Here is a 24,780-nt window from a genome sequence, read left to right as displayed (position 1 = left end):
AGAAATTTTGTCTCTGCATTTCGTCCTGAGGTGACATGTTCCCAGTCAATATGGGGATAATTGAAATCCCCCACTATTATTGAGTTCTTAATTTTGATAGCCTCTCTAATTTCCCTTAGCATTTCATCATCACTATCACTGTCCTGGTCAGGTGGTCGATAATAGATCCCTAATGTTATATTCTTATTAGAGAATGAAATTACTATCCATAGAGATTCTATGGAACATGTGGATTCACTTAGGATTTTTACTTCATTTGATTCTACATTTTCTTTCACATATAGTGCCACCCCCCCCCGCCCCGCACGACCTGTTCTGTCCTTCCGATATATTTTGTACCCCGGAATGATTGTGTCCCATTGATTGTCCTCAGTCCATCAGGTTTCTGTGATGCCTATTATATCAATATCCTCCTTTAACACGAGGCACTCTAGTTCACCCATCTTATTATTTAGACTTCTAGCATTTGTGTATAAGCACTTTAAAAACTTGTCACTGTTTATTTGTCTGCCCTTTTCTGATGTGTCAGATTCTTTATGTGAATGTTTCTCGTCTGATCTGGCCCTTACATTATCCTCTTCCATTCTCTGTTCCTGACTATAACCTAGAGAATCTCTATCGATAGACTCTCCTCTAAGAGAAGTCTCTGTCCGATCCGCATCCACATCCATGATGTGTTTTGTGCATGAAATGGACATGGAAAATGAAATATATAACAGTCTACAACCTGGTGTATTATATAAATTATTATTTATCAAAATGCTAAACAGTATTTACATGGCAGACTAATCACTCCCTAGACTGTAGTAATACAGGCATATATTTTTTTAAAAGAGATTTTATTTTTATAGCACAAAGACAGGAACCTAAAAACAAACTCTAAAGGGAAGAAATTGAATAGATTGTGTCTTCTCCTTCTGAGATGTTATCTTTAATTTTGTATTAATCCATATGAAGTACAATGTATAGTATCTTGTACTATGAAGGTGACACAAAATGATGCAGATGTTCTTACTCAAAAAAATTATGAGAGGAAACTACTGCACAACAGAGAAGCCATTTCAAATATGTTAATAAGGAAGGGATTTATCGTTAGTTTGCTATCTGCCCAGACTAAGGGGCAGTGGATTATTGTTCCGCACCTGGAGCAGACTCAGGGAGTCACAATCAATCTCCCACCTCAGTTTCCCTGCTGCTTTAGGGAGAGAATAAGCTGTGCTGGTGTAACGCCGACAGACCCCAGTCGTCAGGAGCTTAGTGCATGAGTCTACAGCATGAGCTAAAAGCCAACTTCCTGTTAGCTGGGGCTGTAGAGCAGACTCATTTTATCTCTCTCTTTAAGTGGTCTCCGTGCCACCAGATGGGACAGAACACCACACCCAGAAGGTGTGGGGGTTACAGTGGGTCTATACCCAGTGCACCATATGGGAGGTAGGCAGGGCAAGCCACAGTCCGGCGGTAACCATTTTAAATTGCTTAAAAAAAAGAAAAGAAAAAGAAAGGGCCTAAAGGTAGTATGGATAATGAATGGCCTCCAGGTAAACACACATTTCAAAAACAGACTCCAACGAGAAACCGCTGAACTTGAATTAATATGCAAATTAGACACCATCAAGTTAGGCTTGAATAAAGACTGGGAATGGCTGAGCCATTACACACATTGAATCTCTTTCCCCATGTTAAGTATTCTGACACCTCTTGTCAAACTGTCTGTAATGGGCTATCTTGATTATCACTACAAAAGTTTTTTCTCTTAATTAATTAGCCTCTTAGAATTGGTAGGACAACTCCCACCTTTTCATGTTCTCTGTATGTGTATATATATCTCCTTATATGTTCCATTCTATGCATCCAATGAAGTGGGCTGTAGCCCACGAAAGCTTATGCTCAAATAAATTTGTTAGTCTCTAAGGTGCCACAAGTACTCCTGTTCTTTTTGCGAATACAGACTAACACGGCTGCTACTCTGAAAACTATCCCTCCTAGGCATTAAAAACTGAAACTTGAGTCCAGAAGGCAGAAGAATAAATTCAGTGGTGAGGTAAATGGTGAGAGAAGTTGATTACAAAATGGGTATGCTGTAAGGGATAAGGCAGAGACACCTGTCCTGATTTTGCATTCAGTGGACCACACTTCACCTGCTTGGGGAAAAATCAGAAGAAAGGGGAAGAGGTGGGAGAGAAAGTGAGTGGGAGTCAAGAAACCTGGATGCTATTCCCAAGTCTGCTTTAGAATTGCTCTGTAACTTTGGGGAAACCATTCAAACTCCATGGCCCTGATTCTTATTTACACAAGGCCACTTGTTACCACCCTGGTACTGTAAAAGGACCTTAAAGTGAGTGAAAAGTAATAAGCCCCTTAACATTGACAGAGTGGTGTCCTTAGTATAAATGTGAATCAGATGCTTTCTGCCTCAGTTCCCCATAAGTAAAGTGGGAGTAACACTATATCCCTACCTCAGAAATTCTACGTGTCTTACTTCATTGTTTGTAATGCACACTCGATAGGAAGCACCATATAAACACACAATATCATTGTTTTTATTACTAGTTGGAAATACTGTGTGAAATCTTGTTTGTTTTTAACTTCCCTAAGGTTTTAAGAAAGATAACTCGTTTTTAGAAGTACCTAAGTGTTTTTGTTTTAAATCCATGGCAGAATACGGTTTGGCAACATTTCTGATATGAGTGCTGCAAATAAATACAAAACATTTTTTGAGACAGTTGAGTGCGGCGGGAGCTTTGTTTTCAGTTCACAACGTTTCAGTGATGTCACAGGTACAACCATATTTACACTAGTCTCTTCTACACTGTTCATTTCCTCTTTTTTGACTTGTCTCCTCGTTTGTATTGGTTTTTTTGGGGCTCATTTTCCTCTTGAATTCTCACTTTATCCCCATCTCCAGACTCTTCCCTCTAAAGCACCTCCAAATCCACTTCGCCAACATGTGAGCAGAGCAAAAAATCAAAAGACAGATCTTGTCGATTTCACCTTGCTCCTCCATCCACAGGTGGAGTGGGGTGGCAGGTAGTTCAGAAGAGGCTCTTCTTATGGTAGGCCAGACAATTTACTATGCTGGCCTTTTGCATGAATGCCTGTGGTTGCCATTCATTGTTTAGGTTTTCTTCTAATCATCATAATCAATTATTTCTATTACTGTAACATCTAGGAACCCATTCTTTTTCTTCTAAAAGGTATTTATTTATTTATTTCTAGAGTTTTACTGATCTAGTTTAATTCATTTATTAAAGTTGGCTTTGATGCTGATCTCTGTGTTACTGTAAGACTCTGCTCGGTTTTGCAACATTTGCAATTTCTTTACTGAAAATATCTATCATTTTTCATGAAATGACTGGCACTATGAAAGTTAATTAAAATCTGCTCTTCTGCTGGAAGGAAATGTTGCTATGAAAGAGCCATATAGTGCTTTTAAATTCCTGCAAAGTTACTGAAACAGCTGAAGTATTTATATTATACCTGAATTAGCTTTAGAAAGCAAAGAAATGCATAGTATTTTAAATAAACTTAATTTGTGATTGGTTTTCATTAGACTGGCAGAACCTACCTTAGAAGCACGAGTAATAACATCCACTTTACGATGCACTGAGGTTATCCCCTCAGAGAAAACAGATTGGAAGATTATACACTGGGCACGTTCTGCAAAATTGGGGATCTGGGATAACTCATACAAAAATCTGCGAAGATAAGAACTACACTGTAATACCAAATCTTTACATTTCACATCTTTTGTTATAATATAACATGTCAGAGTAATAATGTCAAAGAAAGCACATACATAAAGCAATCTTTCTTTATTTGAATTGTAAATGAAATATGATAGAACAAAATAATGTTTCATGATCTTTTGCACAACATTAGAGAATAGATGAGACGTATTATCAAAGCTTGTTGGTGACAAACAGAAGGACCTGCAAACTGGAGACTTCTGTTCCACTACTCTATGGACAGGCTTGTGTGTGAGAGAAACACTGCCCTCTACTGGATGAAAACAGCTCTGTACATTGGTTTATCAGTTTGATTGTTTGGTGTATTGCTAAATAAAGAGTATAACAGAAAACAACAATTAAAAATAGAAAAATACCCTTTAGATCATTTAGCCAAATGTTTCCCAAAATGTTGGTGCACCTCTGCTAAGGGGCCACAAAGGACAAGCTAAGGGCAAAGGAGATGCCTAAATTAATATGGGCAGGACTTTAACACCACATGGCAGGAATGAGGTGCATGACTGGTTTCATTTTCCTGACTACTCTTCATTTGAAATCCCTTGATACTGTGCTCTATTCTGGTCACCTCACCATAGGATAGCCATTGCTGAGATTTAAAAGATCCAGCAAATGAACCAAATGATTCAGGGTTTAAAGGTGCAAATTTAAAAATACGATTAGCCTGACATAACTCAGGAAAAAAAGGAGACAATGGAGCATCTCACAGAACATTTTGTTATTTTGAAATAAAGGAATGGATTAGTGACAATACCCGGTTACTTAAAACAAAAATCTATAGTCTGAATCTGTGGAATGATCCACCCTATATTGTAATTAAGGCTCATCTCTACCAACAGTTGCCATTTAGGGTTATCTTGGATATCACAGTTTTCCCATTATATTGAGTATGAAATGAATATGATAACTGTACAGTATCATTTGGTAAATAGAGTTTTTTTTAATGATGACATCACAACAATTCAGGCAGACAACTTTTGTATAAAATGCAGGTTGGATTATCTATCAAAGTCAAAAACCAAAGAAAGAAGTGTAAATTAATGCAAGAGGGTACTGGATACAGTTTTGAAGAGGACAGAATGCTGGGTTCACTCATTAATTGTAGCTTGGGGTTAAAAAAGGTAAGCGTTTGGCTAACTTCAAGATATGATGGAGTGCCCCATTGACTTAATGTAACTTTTTGATGGCCCTTAGTACAACATTCTACTGATGATCTACAGTAAGCCCAGAGGGTTTTAATATCATGTACTCTATCCTGGCAGTGAAAAGATACCTTAAAGAAAGCTTATATAAAATGTATACCCACGTGATGGCTCCTTTACCCTGACAGAGTGCTGTAGAAAGGGCCTTAGTGTAATTTTGAATCAGGGCCAAAGCCCGTCATACTGTAACTATATATAAATCATAGCATCCATTGAATTGAAAGACAATGAAATAATCATTTTTACCAAGAAATAATGTACCAGTTTATATTTATTCACATTCTAAAAACATCAAGTTTAGTGAATAATTTGAAACAAAACTGATTCTCTTCTCAGTAAAAGTCAAAAGGACCACCACTGATGTCAATGGAGACATCCGTGTAAGAGAGGGGAGAACGAGGACTCAGTGTCATAATTTGGGGGGAAGCAAATATTTTACCTTCAAACAAATGATTGTTCTCTACTTACTGTGGTCAATAACATGGTCAGCAATAAAGCCCCAAATTGCATTTTGCTCCCATTTCCCTGTCTAGCAATGATTTAGTACTAGCTAGAACTACAGGAAGTTTACATTTCAGCCAAAATGCAATACTTGGAAAGAAGCTAGAGCATCTGTGTCCCTCAGACAAGGCCCCATGTTGTGGTCAATTACACATATAAATCTTTTCAACTCTAATGAATATTAGCATTTTAACAACTTTATTATCAAGAAACATAATTTAGGGGCACACTGCAATACTGCTAAGATATATTTACAGTGTACGTCAGCAATAGCAAATATAACATGCCAGCAAAACAAATCAAAATCACATGTGCAGGAGACCATTATTGATATCAGGAAAGCTTTCTGTTTCTCTGGAATTTCAAAACATTTAAAATTAGCAAAAGCCTCTTTTAGACTGCACTGAATTCAGCCCAACACTTACAGTATTTTAATCCATAATGTTACCATTTGTAACCATTTTACAAATATGGCATTTCATTTTTAACTGTGCTTTGAGCCTTACCAATGAAAATGCAGTCAGGTTTATGTCCCGCAGTAACTAATTTAATCTGCGCATACAAGGTTGGAACTCTTGTGTGCTTAATCTTTTGTGGGACGAATATGCTTAATGTAGTTCCAACAAAAGCCCCTGGTCCGCATTTATTGAGACTGAGTGGATAGTCATAACAGCACAATTGATTTATTGAGTTTCCAGAAAGTGCAGTATTTTGAATGGCTTATAAAACTGATGTAAGAGCATCACTGGTGTTATGGACAATGGTGTGGGCAGTCAGGCCTAGTGGTCAAAGCAGAGGGTGGTTAGGACTAGTTGGAGCGGCAATCAGAGGCCAGGAACAGTACCAAAGACCAGAGCCGGAGTCAGGAACCAAGTACAGCTGGGAACAAGGCTGTTAATGCAACCAAAAACTGCATTTGCTTTTTTTTTGAACAGCATCCCATTGCTGACTCATGTTGAGGTTGTGATCAACCTCAAGTCCTAGATCCTTCTCAGCAGTGCTGCAGCCAAGCTAGTTATCCCCCATTCTGTATTTGTGAATTTGGTTTTTCTCCTCTAAATGTAGCACTTACATTTGTCTATCATTTTGTCTTTCATTTTGTGTGTGTAGCCCACTTCTCCAATTTATCAAGATACCTTTGAATTTTAGGGAGCAGGTTCTGGCCTGGTACAGCTGCTGGGCTAAAGAGAAGGCCTGGTGACACCTCTCAGCCAATCAGGGTGTCCAGTCAATGAAGGCTTTCAGCTTAGGTTAACTAGCTGGTCCCAGGCTCAGCACAGATGTTCTCCACCATTTCCCTGGACTGGTCGTCTGGACTGTAGCCCTCCCAGTCCACCAGGTACTGGAGTTTCCCCCTAACTCACTAGGAGGAAAGAATTCATCAGATCAAATATTTCCTCCTGCCCTCAAATGGTTATGGATGGTGGAAGTGGGTTGGAGCAGTTCAGGAAGGGATTCTCAGTTTAAGACTTTAGAAGGAAGATATGAAATACAGGATGGATCTTTAGGGACTCGGGTAGCTGCAGACTGCATGTTATTGGATTGACCTGTTCCAATGAAATGGCCCAGGTACTGGTAATCCAGTTTGGCTGATGGGCTTTAAGATTCTAGGTCGATAACCAAACTCTGTCCCTACAACAGGGTTGGGGCAGTCTGGTGGCCCTGGCTAACATGGTGCTATAAGCTTCTTTATCAGATCTTAAATTTTTCTTGAGTTCTCGGTGCACTTCGAGCAAGTGTGTAGCCAAGTCCATGGTGGTATGTACCTGGGAACTCGTGGGTATGTCTGGATGAAAACAAGAATGGACTTTGCGTGGGTTGCATTATTGTAGGCAAATTCCACAAGGAAAATTAGTAATTCAAAAAACAGTGAAGATACTGTTCTAGAATCTGGCTGATATGTTCTGGTCGCCCATTGATTTGCAGGTGATAGGCAGAAAAGGGATTTTATGCCAAGAAATCTTAGAAATACCCCCCAAAAGGGGAGATGAACAGGATCTCTGATCCGATATGAGGCCAGTTGGTGATCCATGGTAATGGAAGACATTCTCTAGGAAGAGACATGTTGTTTCTGAAGGCATGGCACAGAACAAAGTGCACCATCTTAGTTAGGAAATCAACCATGACATGGATGCCACCTTGCATGGGTCCATAGTTAGTCCCTTAGGGGAGACAATATGCCCCAGGAATTCAGTCATGTCCTGGTCAAATTCACACTTCTTGAGCATCACTTATAAGTGGTTTTAGCAGAATCTTTCTAAGATTCAGCATACATGTTGATCAGATGCTCAGTAAAAATGAGGATATCATTGAGGTAGATAACCACAAATTGATCCAGCATGTCCCTAAAGAGATCATGAATGAAGCACTGGAAAGTCACTAGAGTGTTGTACAAGCTGAAGAGCATAACCAAGTACTAAAGTGTCCATACCGAGTGCGAAGGCTGTCTTCCATTCATCTCTCTCTAATCCGAGCTGGGTTACAAGCTCCACAAAGGTCCAACTTGGTGAAGACCTTGGTGGAGCAGTCTCTCTCAAAGAGTTCATTGGTAAGGGGTACTTGTTCTGGATTGTAACATTGTTTAATGGCTGTTAATCCACACAAGGCCACAGGGAGCCATCCTTCTTACTCACAAAGAAAATCAAAGCCCTGGTTGAGGACTTGGAGAGATGGATGAACCCCCTTTGCAGGTTTTCTTGGAGATAGCTTCAGAAAGCCGATAACTCATTTTCTGAGAGGGAATAGATACACCCGAAAGGGATTGCTGCTCCAGGCTGGAGGTCAACAGGGCAGTCATAGATACAGTGAGGTAGCAAGATATCAGCTTTCTTTTTGTCAAATATGTTAGTGAAGTCTTGATATTTGACAGGTATCACAGGTACCAGGACTGTTGGGGAGACCATAATTGTTGCAAAGGATCCTTTTGGACTAACCCCCTTGTCTTGGAATCTCCTGGGAGATGGGCAGAGGAGCAGAACATTTATGTCTGTGGTTGGATTTTGGGAGGCAAGATCCCAGCAGTATAGTGAACTAAAATGCACCATGTCAGTCTGCAAGCAGATACATGGATCATGGGCAATGAACCAGGGAATACAGAGGAGAACAGGAGAATGTGGCATATGGATCAACCCGAACTGAAGGATTTCTTGATGACCCTGAAGGTGGCTAAGGGGCAGTTAGGTGAGAGAGGGCCTGAAGAGAGGAGTGGTACATCAATGGACACTATTAAGTCAGGGAAATTTTGCACTTGGTGATGACATTATGCTCTCAAGCAAATTCAAGTCCATTAAATTACCTGAGGCGCCAGAGTACCAGCAGATAAATCTTGGTGCAGGGTACCAGAGCAAGGAGGAGAATGCCAACCCCCTACTGGAACTCAGTGCTTCCTGACTGGGATGCAGACTGGGCCTCTGCAGGGCAAATCAATGCTAAGTGTCCCAGTTCCCCACAGTATAGGCACAGGCCTGAGGCCTGTTTTTCTCTGTGTTAGAGAAGCAGGGCCTGGCGTGGTCAACCTGCATAGACATAGGCTGTGGGGAAGGCGCAGAAGGTTGGTTGGCTGGAGTCAGAGTAACTGGTAGGGTCAGGAAGCTAACCTTCTTACTTGGTGGCGTTCCATCAGGCAGTTGTTAGTCTATTTTTTTTTATTATATATTATATATTTTTTTATGCACGGTTCAGTTAGGGCATCTGGACCTGTCAGAGGCTCCATCTGCACCAGCTCATCTTTGACCTCATCATTTAAGCTGAGCTTCCTACTCAGTGCTAGTGCTGCATGACCTCATTCCATTTGGTGGCTGCTACCAGGTGTCGAAACTCCAAGGCATAATTAGCAACTGGACAATGCCCCTGCAGCAATGCCTGGAGAGCAGCCTCTTCTATACGCATGTGACTGAGGTCATTGAAAATCATCGCAATGGCTTGAACAAAAATTCTCAACTGGCTCAGGAAAGGACTAGAATTCTCCAGCAATGGAGAGGCCCAGGCCAACGCCTCCCCAGTCAGCAGGCTGATGATAAGTCCTACTCAGGAGTTGATGAGGGGAATGACCGAGGGCACAACAGAAATAGGGCCAGCAGAATTCAGAAACTTGAGGAACTTACTGCAGTCACCAGCTAACTCATACAGCAGGGAAATTTTTGGTTCTCGAGTGGCTGGAGTTGGAACTGCGGGCCACACTCCAGGCCTGCAGGGCAGCAACCTGAGTCTGCAGGTTCTGCAAGATACTCACTATCTCTGACAGGGAGACATTGGCCTTAGCAGCATCCATTCTTCTAGCAGAACCTGTCCCTTCTTTCAGGAGGATGCTGCTCAAACTGTCACGGACTGGGATGTGGGTGGTCAGGCCTAGTCGTTGCAGCAGTGGGCGATCAAGCCTAGGGGTCAGAGCTGGAGTCAGAGCCAGAGTCAAGAAACAAGCAGGAGAGCAGCTCTGGAACAGATTGGAGCAGGGCAGGAGCAAGGCTGGGAACAAGGCATGCACAGGAGCAGTTGCAGCTGCGAGCAAAGCATTGAGCAGCAGCCAGGGCTGCTGTTCCTTGGCTTCAGAGCAAGCCTGGTAGGTTTGGTCTATCGATGTGTTCAGCTGAGGTCAAGTAACTGGTCCCAGGCTCAGCTGCAGGCCCTGATGCTTGACCACTGGTTGATTATTTCATTTTAAAGCAACATTTAAAAAAGAAAAGTCTCCTTAATCAACATCTCTCAATAACAGGGGAAATGATGGGATAATTAGGCAAGGATTATAAGAACTGTTTTGGTAAAGACTAGATGGTGAAAAAGGAGACTATCATTTTATTTGGAATTACCAACAATAATTGGTTTCTTTAAAATGCCTTATTTTTAACTACAGAACAGTGATAGCATGAAACTGACAGGGTGACTAATGTGGACCAACCTCTCCCCACCAGGATGTAAAAAACTAGGCATGGCCTCTTATAATTCCAGAACACTAAGCATGATTCATATTTTCCAGGACATAAAATGTGCTTATATTTGTTTCACTCAGAGATATAGCAAATAGGTTGCCAAAGATTTAAACTCTGGGAAATATCAAATAGTCACAATGGATCATGCTGTAGACCAAGGCTCACCTGAGTGTGGTCAATGAAAACCCAAAGACAAGGGATGGATGAACAAGATTGTATATAATTTTTAAGGACATTCATATTCTGAGGTTTTAATATTTGGGAGATATTCATATGCTCAGACATTAACCAATTCCCCAATATGTAGATGTCAGCAACAGCTGCTTGGCTTGCTCTGAGGGTGGGAAAGGAGAAAAATCTTTTTGCCCTCCAACACCAACCTCCAGCCTTAAAGAAACTGCATAAAAAGATATCCCTTCTGTTGTCCCAGCTCTCACGCTCAGATGCCATCTCTGCTCCTTCATCATCCACACGTTTCCTCCCACTCTCTCTTCTACCAAAAATGACTGAGCAGCAGCATAGTGAAGAGTAGAAAAGAGCAAGGCAGTTGAGGGGCCTCAGTGTGGGAACACAGGTGGTAAGGAGAGTGTGATGGAGGCCAGTGGAGGGGGAGGAGAGGAGTAAGGAGGAAGGAGCAGCAGGGAGGGAGCAGAAACTAGTGCTAGACATAAATTTGGGATCAAATACATTGTTTTAATAAAAGATAGGTTCATTCTGAATTATAGGATTATAATTCCATTTGGGAATTCGCGCGATTTGAGTTTTGCTTTTAGGGTTTATTATAACAGCAACTTCTATGGCACCTTTCCATCCAAGCATGTCACTGCTTTACAAATATTAATTCAGGCTCGATGCCTAGGAGAGGAAGATAAGCATTTTAAAAATGAGAGCATGCAGGCACAGAAATTGTGACTGGCCCAAGGTCATGTAGCAAAAACAGTATATTTCATCTGTTGTAGTGGTCCCAGTCAATGCAACATTATACGCACTACATCAAAAAAAGGGACAATGTAATCAGTTTTCACACCATCCCTTGAAATATGGATTTTTAAAAACTGTTAACCAGCCAGAATTCTGTCCCTACACTCCCTCAACCTCCCAGCCAACGGCCATTCTGCATAATGGGAAAATATTTTAAAAAAATCTTACTGTTCTGGTTTGTCCAAGAGCTTCAGTTCCTCTTCCTTTGAAGTCTCATAATACTGCTTTATTTTCTCCAGTTCATCCTTTTGCGCTCTCTGTGTGATTGTAATTAGAAACTAGCAATAAGAAGCTTTCCTTTTAAATACAATCAACCCATCTTCTTATTTGCTGATCTCTAAAAACCCCGCCCATTCTCTTTTTACATACTTTCCCCAAATCACACATGCTCCTAAAAATGCACAGAGCCTCACTTCATGTATTCTATATATACTAGTGTGACTGAAAGTGGATCTATATGCTAAACTCATACCATTATCTTTTGCTCAAGGTCAAAGATATAAAAATGTGACTGGTAAAATATATTCTCATCCTGATATCAGTAATAACTTTACAATTATGCAGGTTCTTTTGTCTGATAAAGTTTCTTGATAAAGTTGAGAACATGCCTTATTCAACAAATCCTTCATCTGCTTTACTTAAATTGGCTTTTTAAAAACATGTTTCTTGTAATCCATTTTAGTGTAAATCTCCCCTATTCTACCAGTAATGCTTTTTTTTTTTTTCAAATTTGGTAAGAACTTGATTCAATATAATTAAATTTGTTCAGGCTTCCTTACCAAAAGTCACTGCTTTTCCACATTCCCACATGTACACAAGTTTTTGTCATGCAGAAGTGGGGTAATATTAAAGATGAACAGGGTACTCTGTACTATTTCTATAGGGCATTCCCCTCCTCTCTCTAAGGGATGTTGATAAACATTTTTTCTTTCTGCTTACATTCAATAGAGTACAATTCAACAGAGTATAATTTGTATTTCATTTTCTTTATAACACAATTCTGAGTTGCCTATGTGTCCCTTGTAAAACACTATATAGGAACATGAAAAATTATTATTAAAAAAATGAGAGGTAGGCCCAAACAACTACTCTAGACTCGAACAGTACCAAACTCAGGGGAGATTGAGGTCTGCAGCTGAACTTTGTGGCTCTGCTAAAATGAGAACATTCTTAAATGGTCACCATTTTTACATTTTATACAGTCTATTTTTCCAATGTCCCCCAGGAATGATACTTAGTATACAGATCAGGAGACAGAGTTGAATTATGAAGAACACTTGATATCTTTTAATGTTACTCACCTATGTGATTCAAGACTTATTTTCTCTGTTTTGTCATTGTATTTATCTTGGCTGGATCCAACTGAAGAACTTTTCTGAGTATTTTCCCCTCTAACTACAGCCTAGCCAGGGTTTGCACCTATAATGCTGTTTCCCTCACCTTAGGGGGCAAGTGCTCTCATGACAGAGCCAGCAGGATATAAATACAGAAAGTTGCTATAAACCCATCATCACATTCACAGAACTATTTCTCTATTTTCATTTTGTAGTTGAATTTTGCACCTGTATTATTTAATTCCATGAAGCATTTTGTGATACTGTTTTATGAAGGTCACAATACAAAATCAAATTTATTCTATTGCATAGCAGATCAATACCTCTGTGCACCAAGATCTAAATCTTACATTACAGAAGGCCTTCAAATTGTCCTATGCTCCAGTTTTCACAATCAGCCCCTAAACATATGTTTCCAAATTTCCCTTCCCATTTTATAGAGTAGAGAGAGGGAGTGGAGAAAATCCCTTCCCCACAGTGAGTTTGGGAATATTCCTTCCCAGAGCTTAAACACTTCAAGGTCAAAGATATCTCCTGGCAGGGTCCTGTAGATGCTTTGCTTCCCCTTCCTCTGCCAGTTACTCTGCCTCATAACTCAACTCCTTCTAGAGCTTCCTGGTTACCAAACAGAAAGAAAAAACACAAGCTATTGCACACTGTATTGTGTTGTAGAATAGTTGGCTGGGGAAGGCAAGACAAAGCAAATCGCATGGTATGCCTTAAAAGTAGTCTTAACGTTTGAGGGGGTGAAGATCTGGAAAGGGGACACCCTCCCAGGCTATGACCTAGAGAAAAGTGAACTGGGGGCAGGGGGAAGGAAAAGTCTGCCCAAGGTACGATATAGACCTGGAGAAGTGGGATAGACTGGGAGAAGATATAGACAGTGAGGAGCAGACTCTCTGTGGTGGGAGGCCAATATTTTTTGGGGGAGAAGACGACAGGTCATGCAACGTCTTTTGTTGCAACTTGTTTAATCTTAATCCAGCTCCAATTGTTTTGGATATATTTACCGTATATACTCGATCATAAAACGGTTAGTTTATAAGCTGACCCCCCCCCGCCCAAAATGGATAAGTAAAAATGGAAAAAATTTTATGACCCGTTCATAAGCCGACCCTATTCAGGGGTCAGCAAACTTTGGTTCCCAGGCCACCAGGATGAGTCACTGGTGGGCCGAGATGGTTTGTTTACCTCGAGCGTCTGCAGGCATGGAGGTAAACCTAAGTAAACAAAGTGTCCCGGTGTGCCAGCTGCTTACCCTGATGGACTGGGACAGCAACTGGTGGGGAAATTTTTTGGGGGGGAGAAGCTGGGGTTCAGGGGAGTAACCCCTGTGACCACTCCCCCATATGACCTCACCCCCAGCCTGGGACCCCCACACTCTCCCCATCCCATCCCTTCCCACCTTATCTGGGGAGGGCCAGGGGAGGATGTCTCTGGCCTGGCTGGAGCTGCTCCGGCAGGCTGGGCAGCGCTGCCGCAGCCTGCTCCGGCGGGCCAGACCAGGTGGCGCGGCTGCAGCATGTTCCAGCGGGCTGGGCCAGGTGGCCCGGACGCAGTGTGCTCCGGTGGGCTGGGCGGCATGGCCACAGCCAGCTCTGGGGGGTGGGGCTGAGTGGCACGGCTGCAGCCTGCCAGCCCCAGAGCTGCAGCTGCTTCAGAGGCTGGGTGGAGAGCAGCGTGGCCAGAAGCGGAGAGACTCTGGCCCCGCCTCTTCCCTTCTGGCTCTGCTGGCTGTGCTGCTTCTCCTTGCTCCCTCTGTTGGGGGGAGGGGCTGTGTCCCATCTCTCCCTCTCTATACCCGTTCATAAGCCGACACCCGTCTCTGGTGCTTCCCTTTTTTACTAAAAAATTTGGCTTATGAACGAGTATATACAGTATATTCCCCACAGGAGACTTGATCTGGCAAAATACATGCATTGTGTTGGCTAACTACATTTTGAAGATATCCACTAATACTCTTACATTCCCTAAGAAAAATCATTTTTTATATACTCTCTTTTGTGTAATATGGTCACAAAATAAAACTGTATTTATTCTTTGAGTGTGTTTGCACTTGATAAAAATCTGAAACTATGAACATTGTGCTGTTTCACACGAAGTTTTCCTCATACTTACATTCTCATACAGTGCTTCCAGTGTTTCCAGGTCTACTATGGAGTCATCCACATTTAGTGTAGCTGTAAAGGATAAAATAACAAATTACATACTAAAAAAACCATATTGGGTTAACCTCTGTTTTCTAGGTAGCATATCTTATCGATCACAACTGGACAGAAAACAGAATTGAACTCACGCAAACTTTTTTGAAGTTTTTGAAACTCTTTTGTCCTAAACTGGGAGAAAATCATTAATTCTAAATATGTCACAGGAGTTGAATTTTCACAACATTATGTTTCAGAAAACTGTAATGAATTTTTTCAGCTTGCTCCTGGGGCTGCCTGACTCCCAGTGTGGGTGGCTCTCTAGGTTGGCCATAGAGTTGGGGCACCTAGACAGTCGGGGAACTGTCCGCCCATGGAGTTGGGCAGCCTGGGAAGCTAGCCTGGGATGGGAGCCGCTCCAGGAGCAAGCTGAAAAAATTCATCACTGTTCTCCAGAAATGGACTTTTTCAAGCTCACTTGAAAAATTAATTTTTTGACTTTTTCCCAATTTTGGACAGGCTGCTTGGGAGCCTAAGAACCCAGGGAGCTGACCAGCTGGCCACCCAGCATCCTGGGTCGCTTGGGGAGCTAGACAGCAAGGAGCCAAGGAAGTGGCCAGTTGGCTGCCTGGCACTCCAAAGAGCTGGCCAGCTGGGGAACCTGAATTCCCTGGCTTCTTAACAGCCAGGATGTCAAGGAGTCAAGAGGCTGGAAGCCCTGGTAGCCTAGGCTGGCACGGAGCCACGGAGCCTGGAATCGCTGGATCCCCAGCAGCCTGCTAGGTGGGCTGCTGACGAGCTGGGAAGCTTGAGGAGCTGTGCAGCAGGTGAGCTGGCAGGAAGCCAGGCAGGTTTCTCTCAAACGTTGTCAGAACTGACATGTTCCTGCAGAATGTTTTGATTTGGTTAAATCAGTGTTTTTTATTGGAAACCTGTTCTGTGGGGAAATTTCTAACCAGCTCTAATAGCGATATATGAACTTCTCTATTCAGCAGATTACTGTTCACTTCCTTTGCCCACTGGAATTTAAAAAAAAAAAATGAAAAAGGCTAAACTGGTTCCTACTGCAGATCTGAATTTCATGGCATTATTTAATTCTATCATCTGCATGTCTCACTGCAATTTAATTTAGGCACTACATTAGTCGTGTTTTTCAAAACTAAATCAGACTGCAGGTATCAGGTGCACTGTGAAGTGAATATTCACTGCCAATAAGATTTTTTATGTAATGTCACAGAAATGACTAAAGATCTTTCATTTCTTCTGAAAACAAAATGTGTTTTTAATCAAGATTCGGAACATTACATTCATTTAGGCATATAATTTCAAGCCGCTTTGTATCTTGAATCTAAATTATCTACTTACATTAAATAGTAATAGGAATATTAATAACATCACCATCAAAACTAAGGCTTCAGTAGTTTTCTATGTGACCAGTGAATTATCATTAGTTGGTACCCGATCGATACCTTTAAATTTCAGCTGTATTTGATTTCCTCACTTATATGTTGAGATGTGATCACTTGCAATTTTAAAAGATATAAAAAGCTGTTGCTGCATTCGCCATTGATGATGTTTGAATTAGACAAGGCACACATCTTTAAATAATTATTCAAAAGTAATAAGGTTTCTCCTGCACTCCCTCCTACCCCACGATTTTACATTGTGAAATTAACCAGCAGGCTAGTAAATTTTCTCTGTGGCAGGCTAATTAATTTTATTAAAACGATCAGTGACATTTAGAATGCTTTAAAATTTTGTCTGTCAATTATGATTCCATCTGTTGTTGACATTACACTTTGGCTAGAGGGGCAGGAAAGTGGCAGGGAGAAAGATATTACCAATGAAAAAAAGGAAGATTTACTTCTATATTTGTCACATTTTTAGAACTAAAATGTTTAGACAAATACAAAAGAACTAAACAGCTAAGCTAATTATTTTACATTCAAATAAACATAGTTAGAGATGGAATCTATTAGATCATCTACCTGCCAACTGAAGCTTGTTTTACATAAGACATTCTCTAATGTAGTATCCAGTTCAATTTCAAAAGGTCCCAAGAGACTGGGACTTCTCTTGAAAGTCCATTTCCACAGCCTAATACATCTCATTATCAAGACATTTTTCTGATTTTTAGCTTAAATTTTCCCCTCTCAGTTTCATTTCTCTCCCATCCTATCTTGGGCTATTGAAAAATGCATTTAAAAAGGGAAAATTTTTATTATTTTTATTTTAGATTTCACCAGTATGTCTTTCCATCAGTTTCTACAGTATGTATAGTTGTTTAGTTCAAACTGGTAAATGGACTTGCAATGAAGCAATCATCAGTTTTCAGTTGATGAATGTATGATAATTTTTACTAGCTCTATGGATAATAAAAGAAGTAACTAATAACAAAGATCTTAAATGTACAGAAATATAATTATAACTGATATTTTCAATTACAAAAAGTACAAGAATGATAACACAAAAATCAGGATTGTTATTATGTTAGTGCTTATATCTTCAAATGGAGGATGATTTACTGGACAGAAAAGGCTCCAACATTATGGACATTTTTCATTTTTATGCTAAATACCCAGATATAACTATTGTTAAATAAAGAAGAGTACAATAACTAGTTACATTAAAATAAATTGACAGGATTAAAGCAATCATTGAGCCTTAAAAGTTTAAGGGGGGAAATTAAAATATTCAAATATATTCTAATATCTACACTGACTTTAAACTGAATCAATAATAATCGATAATAAGCTTAAATACAAAGGAAGACAAACATGAGTTATTTTATCCTTTGAACAACTGATTACTTGTATTAAACAGCACAGAGATACTGCTTTCTGACTTAGTAGGGCTCCAATCCTACAGTTATTGCTAAGGCACAGGCAGACAGCTGAGCTCACATGCTAGCAACTAAATTGGGGCCTATGGGCCAGATTTTTAAATGTATTCAGGCACCTAAAGAATCATGTAGATGTCTTGTGGGATTTTCAAAAGTGGCAGTTGGGCAACCATGTGCTTTTGAAAATGCCTCTACTCACCTATATGCATCTCTAGGTGCCTAAATAACTTTAATAATCTATCCCTATGTATTTTCTTCACCCACTCTCAACAAAGTTAGCATCCTTCATGTTGGAAGTACTATGCAAAAATGGGAAAATGTACAATCATAACAATTTGCTTGGTTTCTTACCCCCCGCCTCTCAAATTCTGGAGTGATGGCAGTGATCCCCAAGTTCACATTTGCACAGTATCTGAATCCTGAGCTGTTATATACTATACTTAAAGTGTGTGCACTAAATTCACAATATGTTGCATAACCTCATTTGAATTGGTGCCATTTTAACAACATTCATTGAACTATATGGAAGAAGCATTCTGTGATTATTTTTACTTTTTTTTTCAGATCTCGATTAAAGCTAAAGCTCCTTAATCCTCTTAAAAAACATTTTGTGACTCACATGTCTCAAGAAACTACAGTATTAAAAATAACTCCCTGATACAGTACATTTGACTATGGTACTTTACTACATTAAATCTCATTACACCAAGACTTGCACAGGAGTAAGTTATAAAGGAGAAGTGTCAGAAATCTACAAAAGAGGTTCCAAAACAATTAATAGCTACTGCAATATCAATCATCATTGGTGGTTTTTACTTTTATCTTGCTTTCTAGTTAGCTGTCCTCCTTACACTGTCAGTTCAGTTAGAATATTTCACCTACACCTCACAATATGTCAAAAGGAAGTAGACTCATGCTGTGAAAAGCTGGTAATTTTATTGGGTTCCTCTACCTTTAAAAATCTGTTACTTGGCCAAGTCTGGTTTCTGAGCTCCTTTTTTGCAGGGAAATTGAGGCAAACATTTTTATGTGGCCCTATGGTGTCTGCACACAACAAGAAGAATTTATATACACAAGGATCATTAGTGCAGTGTTGCACCCATTAGGATATAATAACCGTCAGGGAGGACAAAAAACAGATCAGCATCGCGCATTCAAACTAACAGGCACACATAAAAATACTTGCCAACTACATTTCACATGCAGAGGCCGCTGCAAGAAATATAAACTTTTACCCAAGGTTTTAACAGAGTTACTTTTTTTATCAATCTAGCTGAAAAAAAAACATTCTCCACAGCACATTTTAGGGATTTGATCTATTCTTTTAATCTCTATACTTTGTTACTGCAAAAATGTACACAGAGGAAAACCTGAATGTTTAAAGCACACCATTTGCTATATATAGAAACTCAGACAACTATAGATCTTAAAGATTTAGTACTAAAGAGATATTTCTTTCCTGTTACCACCATTGCTGAAAGGCATGTTATGTATTTCCAACAGTCTTAAGGTGGGACGTAACTGGTACTATTCCATTCATTTTAAGTGGTATTTGGTTAAAAAAGGCTGCCAGAATTTACACACATTCAGCATCAGCAGCAAAGCAGTTAATGCAACAACTAAACCATGTTTAATAGAAACGTGAAAAAGTCATTTTAAAATCAGCATTTTAATAATCAAACAGAAATATGTTATTTTAAAAAACAACTCTTCCAAAGTTACATTTGTTTGGACCACAGTGGGCTTAACTATTTTACATAATGCATTACTAGTAACTAAGGTTTGGTTCCAGGGGGAAAATGAAGTCCATCTTTGGAAAATTTAAATGAAGATGTCACAGATCTAGTCAACCAAAAAGTTGTTATGATTGTTATGGACAAATCTCCTCTTGGCAAAACTGCTTAACACATCCAAACTCCTCCTGTTTATCTCAGACAAATTGAGCTGATATCCTAAATTCCTCTAAAGGCTTCCTCCAACATCTGACTTTCTGTCATGTAAAAATGTTAAAAGGAGTTATAATGCAAAGAAGCACCACAGACATAATGTGGGTTTAGAACTTTAGGAAAGCTCAACTGCTGCATGAAGTCATGAGCAAAAGACTCTGGCACTAATGTTAACCTAACCACATCAGGCTTGATGCCCTAGGCAGATTCACAAAAACATATGTTGTAAATTATCCAGAACAAAGGAAATAACTTTTAAAGGAAATTGTTTCTCAACTTCTGAGCTGTGTATGTAGCTATCTCTATTTTACACAGATAGTAATGCAAACACATTCATGCTGGACACAGTGAAGGAATGAAGAACTCACAGTATTTTCAAAGCACAATAAGAAAAAAAAAACACCAAACATGATAGGGAATGAAAGTTAGGAATTCTGGGTTCTATGGTATTGGGCAAATTGCTTTATCCTTTTGTGTCTCAGTTTTCCCATCTGTAAAATGGAGTAATAATTAGCTACTGTGCAGAGGTGTTATGAAGTTTACTGTATTAGTGTTTGTAAAGTGTTTTCTGGTCCACAAATGAAAGCTGGTATGGAAGTATTTAATATTACATATACATATACAATACAGTCTTTCAGCTCCCAAGCAAACTTGATTGGATATTTAGCAGTGGTGCTGTTTGCTAAGATTTAGGAAGGACCTCAGGAACTCTGACTGATCTCAGATTTCATGGGGCTTGCTCCAAAAGTAGTGCACAATGTCTATAGGCTATGTCTACAGGCGAGGGTACAATGTTTTGGATTATTTACTTTGGCTAATCTTGGCCATTTCCTCACCACCATTTGGAAGAAGAGTATATAGAGAACCCATACACAAATAGTTGAGGGGAATAACAAACACCATCAACCTTTCTTCCCCATCCCCCCAAACACATCATCACCAGTGAATCCTATTAATAGATTTTGTTTTCCTACATGCTTTATAATTTGAAACAGCTTTAACATAATGCTTTCATGCCATAATCTTCCGGCATCCTGGACAGTGCATATTCCTTTTTCCATGGCTCTTCATCAAAGAAGGAAGACATAGCATAAATCTAAGGAACCTATGGATGTGATTAGGTAGGACATACAAAAATATAATATTACATATGTGATCATTAGAGAGATTACACTATCAATGAGTTAATTTTACTCTATCGCTCAAATACTTCCAGTTATTTAATCCAGTATAATTTCAGCACTGTAAATTGCAATGTTTCTGGTGGTGTTTTTTCTTGGCGCTATGTTTCCTTACAATATGGGACACATTGTGGCCTGGTGGAAAGAATGGTATTCTTGATGTCCAGGTGGGTTGAAGCCAGGCATACATCACATGCTGCAGAGGAGGAAAGGTAAAGAGATACCTTTGACTATGCTAATCGTCTGCCTTCTTTGCTGGACATTTTACAGAATATACAGCCGCTCAACCAATGATACAATAGATAGGATGTTTTTGTTGCTTTGTAAGCAACTCTTAATTAGTATAAGACTGTGTTTATTGTTAGTTTGATTTTCAGCAAGTAAATTTTCACTAATAAAAAGGGCATTTTCCTTATATAGTAATTTCTAGGTCCAATGTGAATAGATTTCCCTTCAAGTCAACATCATACAATGGACCAAATGCAACATCATCTATTTTTATTTCTTTAAAAACACTGACATTTCTTTTATGAAACAGAAGTATATGTCTCACCAAGAAGTTATATCTGGGCACATATTTCCTTACAACTCATTGTAACATTTTCTTATACCATCTCAACTAAACTAAAGAAAGCTGAACTAACATATAGTTTCAGGTATATTATCACGTATTTTTCTTTTGTATCTCCTGGGCATTTTCCAAACAGAAAAGAAGGTACAATCCCAGCTCTGGTGAGTCACAGTCTAAATAGTTTCCATCCAGTCTCTCTGAGTGTGCATGCTCTACACTCCAGAGCTATTTTACATCTCCAGGACACTATCCTAGGTCCCCATTCTATATGTATGAATTCCCAGCATAACACATACAAAATCACAGGACAGAAAAGTTATTCATACATCTCTCTAGTTGATCCCATCATCAAACATTGTATAGAGGAATTTGAGTCAGAGTGACATTCCAGCCACATATATTGCTGCTTTGCCCATTATGACAATTTGTATTAACTCTCAAAAGAACAAATCTTACTCCTGAGGAACAGCAAATTCCATGTTAGCTGCCAATCTGAGAAAATATGGTCTACTGGTAAGAGAAGGGACCAGGGAGAAATGACCTAGATTTTATAGAGAAAATACTCAATTCCATCCAATTCTAGCCATTGATAATGAAATTTCTCCCCTGTCTGTATGCATGTCTAATTTAGCTAGTTAGTAAATATGAGTATGTTTTCAAGAGCAGGGGGGCATTACTAGCTTGGGCAGTGCCACTTTATTAATTGTGACCCATCCATCCCATTTATTTAAAAATTTTAAAACATAATTTCCAAAAGAAAAAGTGAGAGATGTTTGAAAAAAAGGCAAGGGGAAAAGAAAGGAGCGGGGGAGAGAATAAATAAGGACACCTTAAGTCTTACATTGCCAGTACAATAAACAAACATTATTCTGATCAAGTATTAAGACTTATATTCAGACCACTTTAGGCATTCTGTCTATTTGTGCCAATTAGTTATAAGCAAGGATCTCAAAAGTTCGTTAAAGGCTAGCGGGGAGAGGAATGACTAAATCACAGCAGAGAAATATTACTATTTGCTTTATATTACACTGCTATTGCTGACTACTTGTGTTGGGAGTTCCTTGAGTGGAAGTGGGGTTATAAGACACTGAGGGGCAAGGGTGCCTCACATACATATACACAATTAGCAACAGAACTGAATCCATCTGGTTATGAAGCAAGTTGTAATATTTAACAACTGAACCACACAGGTAGCCCTAAGCAATGGGTTTCCTACCTCTGCTCTATTGCTTTAGTTGAGCTGTCACTGGAAAAAAACAAATACAGAAGTGTACTTATCTGGGCAGAAGATTATTTTCACAACTGTGCAGTGGGTTCAGAGAAATAAGAGCTAAGCTGTATGTTGACACATCCCTTGAACTGAACCCAAATCTACTATAAGGTTTAGTAATAACTATTCCTCTCTCCCTTTCAAAAGGCTATGAAAGGACCAGAAAAAGGGGGCCTCAGAAAGTTTTATACCAAGCCTCTGAGCCACTTGATGATCACCTTTTACTACTAAAAATATTTGATTTTTTTAAATGTAATGCTGACACCCCTGGATGGGCTCTTTGTGGTGGGGATTGACCTGGGAGCTCTGGATCTTAATGCATGAGCCTTTACTGCCTGAACTAGAAGACCCAGGTCTCTTAGCTAGGGCTGTAGCAGGCTCATCAACCTCTATGTGGCCTACCCACCACTGGAGGGGGACAGAGTCCCACACCACGTGGGCATAATTTACGTAAATGTAAGTTTAGATTCTGCATTACCCAGTGCAAATGATAGATTTTCCATGCTGTGTGTTCATGATGCTCAAGAGATGGAAATTTTGTGAGTACCATTATTAATGATCTAAGTAGCAGCAGGACTGTCATCATCAGTACAGTCATCATCAGTACCAGATTCAGCAGCAAAATCTGTTAAGGCACAAATTCTGAGTTCTCTAGAACATAACAGGTAGGCTTTTTCCTGCCAATTAGTTTAAAATAGGACAGAACTAGCAATGCAAACTCAGTGTTCCTTTACATCACTGAAAGATTATTTTTGTGCTAACTAGTCTACATATACATTAGCTCTTGCCAAAATTATTGTTCTGTATTTTGGTTGCCCACTGTCTAGCATATACTCTGAGAAGGAATGAGAATGGTCATTTATCTACAGAAGGTGAACTTCACTCTCTCTGAGAAACATCTGTGCAAGATTCCCTTCTACAATGTGGCGTCTGCCTGTTTGCTGGCTAGTTATCAAATGCAAACCGAAACATCTGTGTGCCAGATATGGTCAATCATATGTGTTCCCACTGCTAAGCTATCTGAACTGCATGCCAGTTACTTGACTTTAATCAGATTTAGAAGGGATCCCTTGGAGGTAAAAAGCCCACAGCATTTTAAGCAGCATTTACATTTTCTTGTATATCTTCTCACTAATTTTGCAAGTGTCTGTATCGATGTGGCAGTTCTTCATTCCGTAGTAATACTAGCCAAAGAATTTATTTGGGGATAATTTATTCACGTATCAATAAGCCCATACCTTTATGATAGCAGATGGGGAAGCAGTATTTGCTGTGCTACTTCTGGGTGTGATCAACTCTGCCATCACGAGTCTCAGTTCTGGCTGACTCCAGCCAGTAACATCCAATAAGGGCCCTGGCTCAGAGTTCCGAATGAAGGCCAAGGGCAGACCCAGAAAAGAAGGGAAAATATTTACCAAACAGCAGTAAAGGTGGCTGATCTATGACCTCAGAACCTTCTGCTCCATGTGGAAGGGATTCTGAGAAGAGGGCTGGTGTCCCCAAATCACCATGCTACATCTCCCCTGTCCTCAGGTGACAGATGGAATCAAGGAGCATCCAATAAAACATGGTCCACACTTTAGGCTGAACTCCATAATGACTATAGCGTCAACAAATGATTTGAGAAAAATCCACCAGATTTGCCACCAGGAATGTACAAACCCTAAATGATGTCAGGCACCAGGTTTTGTTAGTTCAAGATTTGAAAAGATACAACATTGCAATTGTATAACCAAAGCAACGACTTGTGAAACATGGTCATCATTCTGTGACGATGCAGGTCTTCTGTATTCTGAAGGAACTAACTACATAAATTAGATGGCACTTATCCTCTTTCCACCATTTAATAAATCATTCAGTGTGGCACCCTATTTCTGATGGACTACTATATGCCAGGTTGACGCGGTGCCATGCACAGCTATCCATTGTTGTAGCTAAGGATGCTAATAAAGATAAATTCTATTAGCAGCAAGAAGCAATGGCTCAATCTGCTTCACTGCACAATGAACCTATTATTCTTGGATATATGAACGCTAAACCAAGTTGTCCCAGAAATGCCTTTGAGACTATTCTTGGCCCATTTTGCTCTGGAACCATAAATAACTCTGAGATGTCTCTCTTTTTACATGTCTCATAATAT

At 39.8% G+C, this 24,780-nt stretch overlaps 1 protein-coding gene across 1 annotated transcript in view; it reads right to left on the bottom strand.

Annotated features, from left to right (window-relative positions):
- FMN1 (formin 1) overlaps positions 1-24,780 on the bottom strand; it is a 338,092-nt gene that overhangs the window by 108,434 nt on the left and 204,878 nt on the right. Inside the window, exons 9-11 of the mRNA XM_026651453.2 lie at positions 14,805-14,866; positions 11,521-11,609; positions 3,566-3,695 (exon numbers count right to left, since the gene is read on the bottom strand). Of these exons, the coding sequence (XP_026507238.1) occupies positions 3,566-3,695; positions 11,521-11,609; positions 14,805-14,866 (281 nt within the window). The remainder of the gene's footprint in view (positions 1-3,565; positions 3,696-11,520; positions 11,610-14,804; positions 14,867-24,780) is intronic.

This window comes from Terrapene carolina, unplaced genomic scaffold, assembly GCF_002925995.2.
Source record: "Terrapene carolina triunguis isolate 2854851 unplaced genomic scaffold, T_m_triunguis-2.0 Scaffold96, whole genome shotgun sequence".
Lineage (NCBI taxonomy): Eukaryota > Metazoa > Chordata > Testudines > Emydidae > Terrapene > Terrapene triunguis.
The sequence above is the reverse complement of the archived record's forward strand: the minus strand, read 5'-3'. Positions and strand labels throughout refer to the sequence as shown.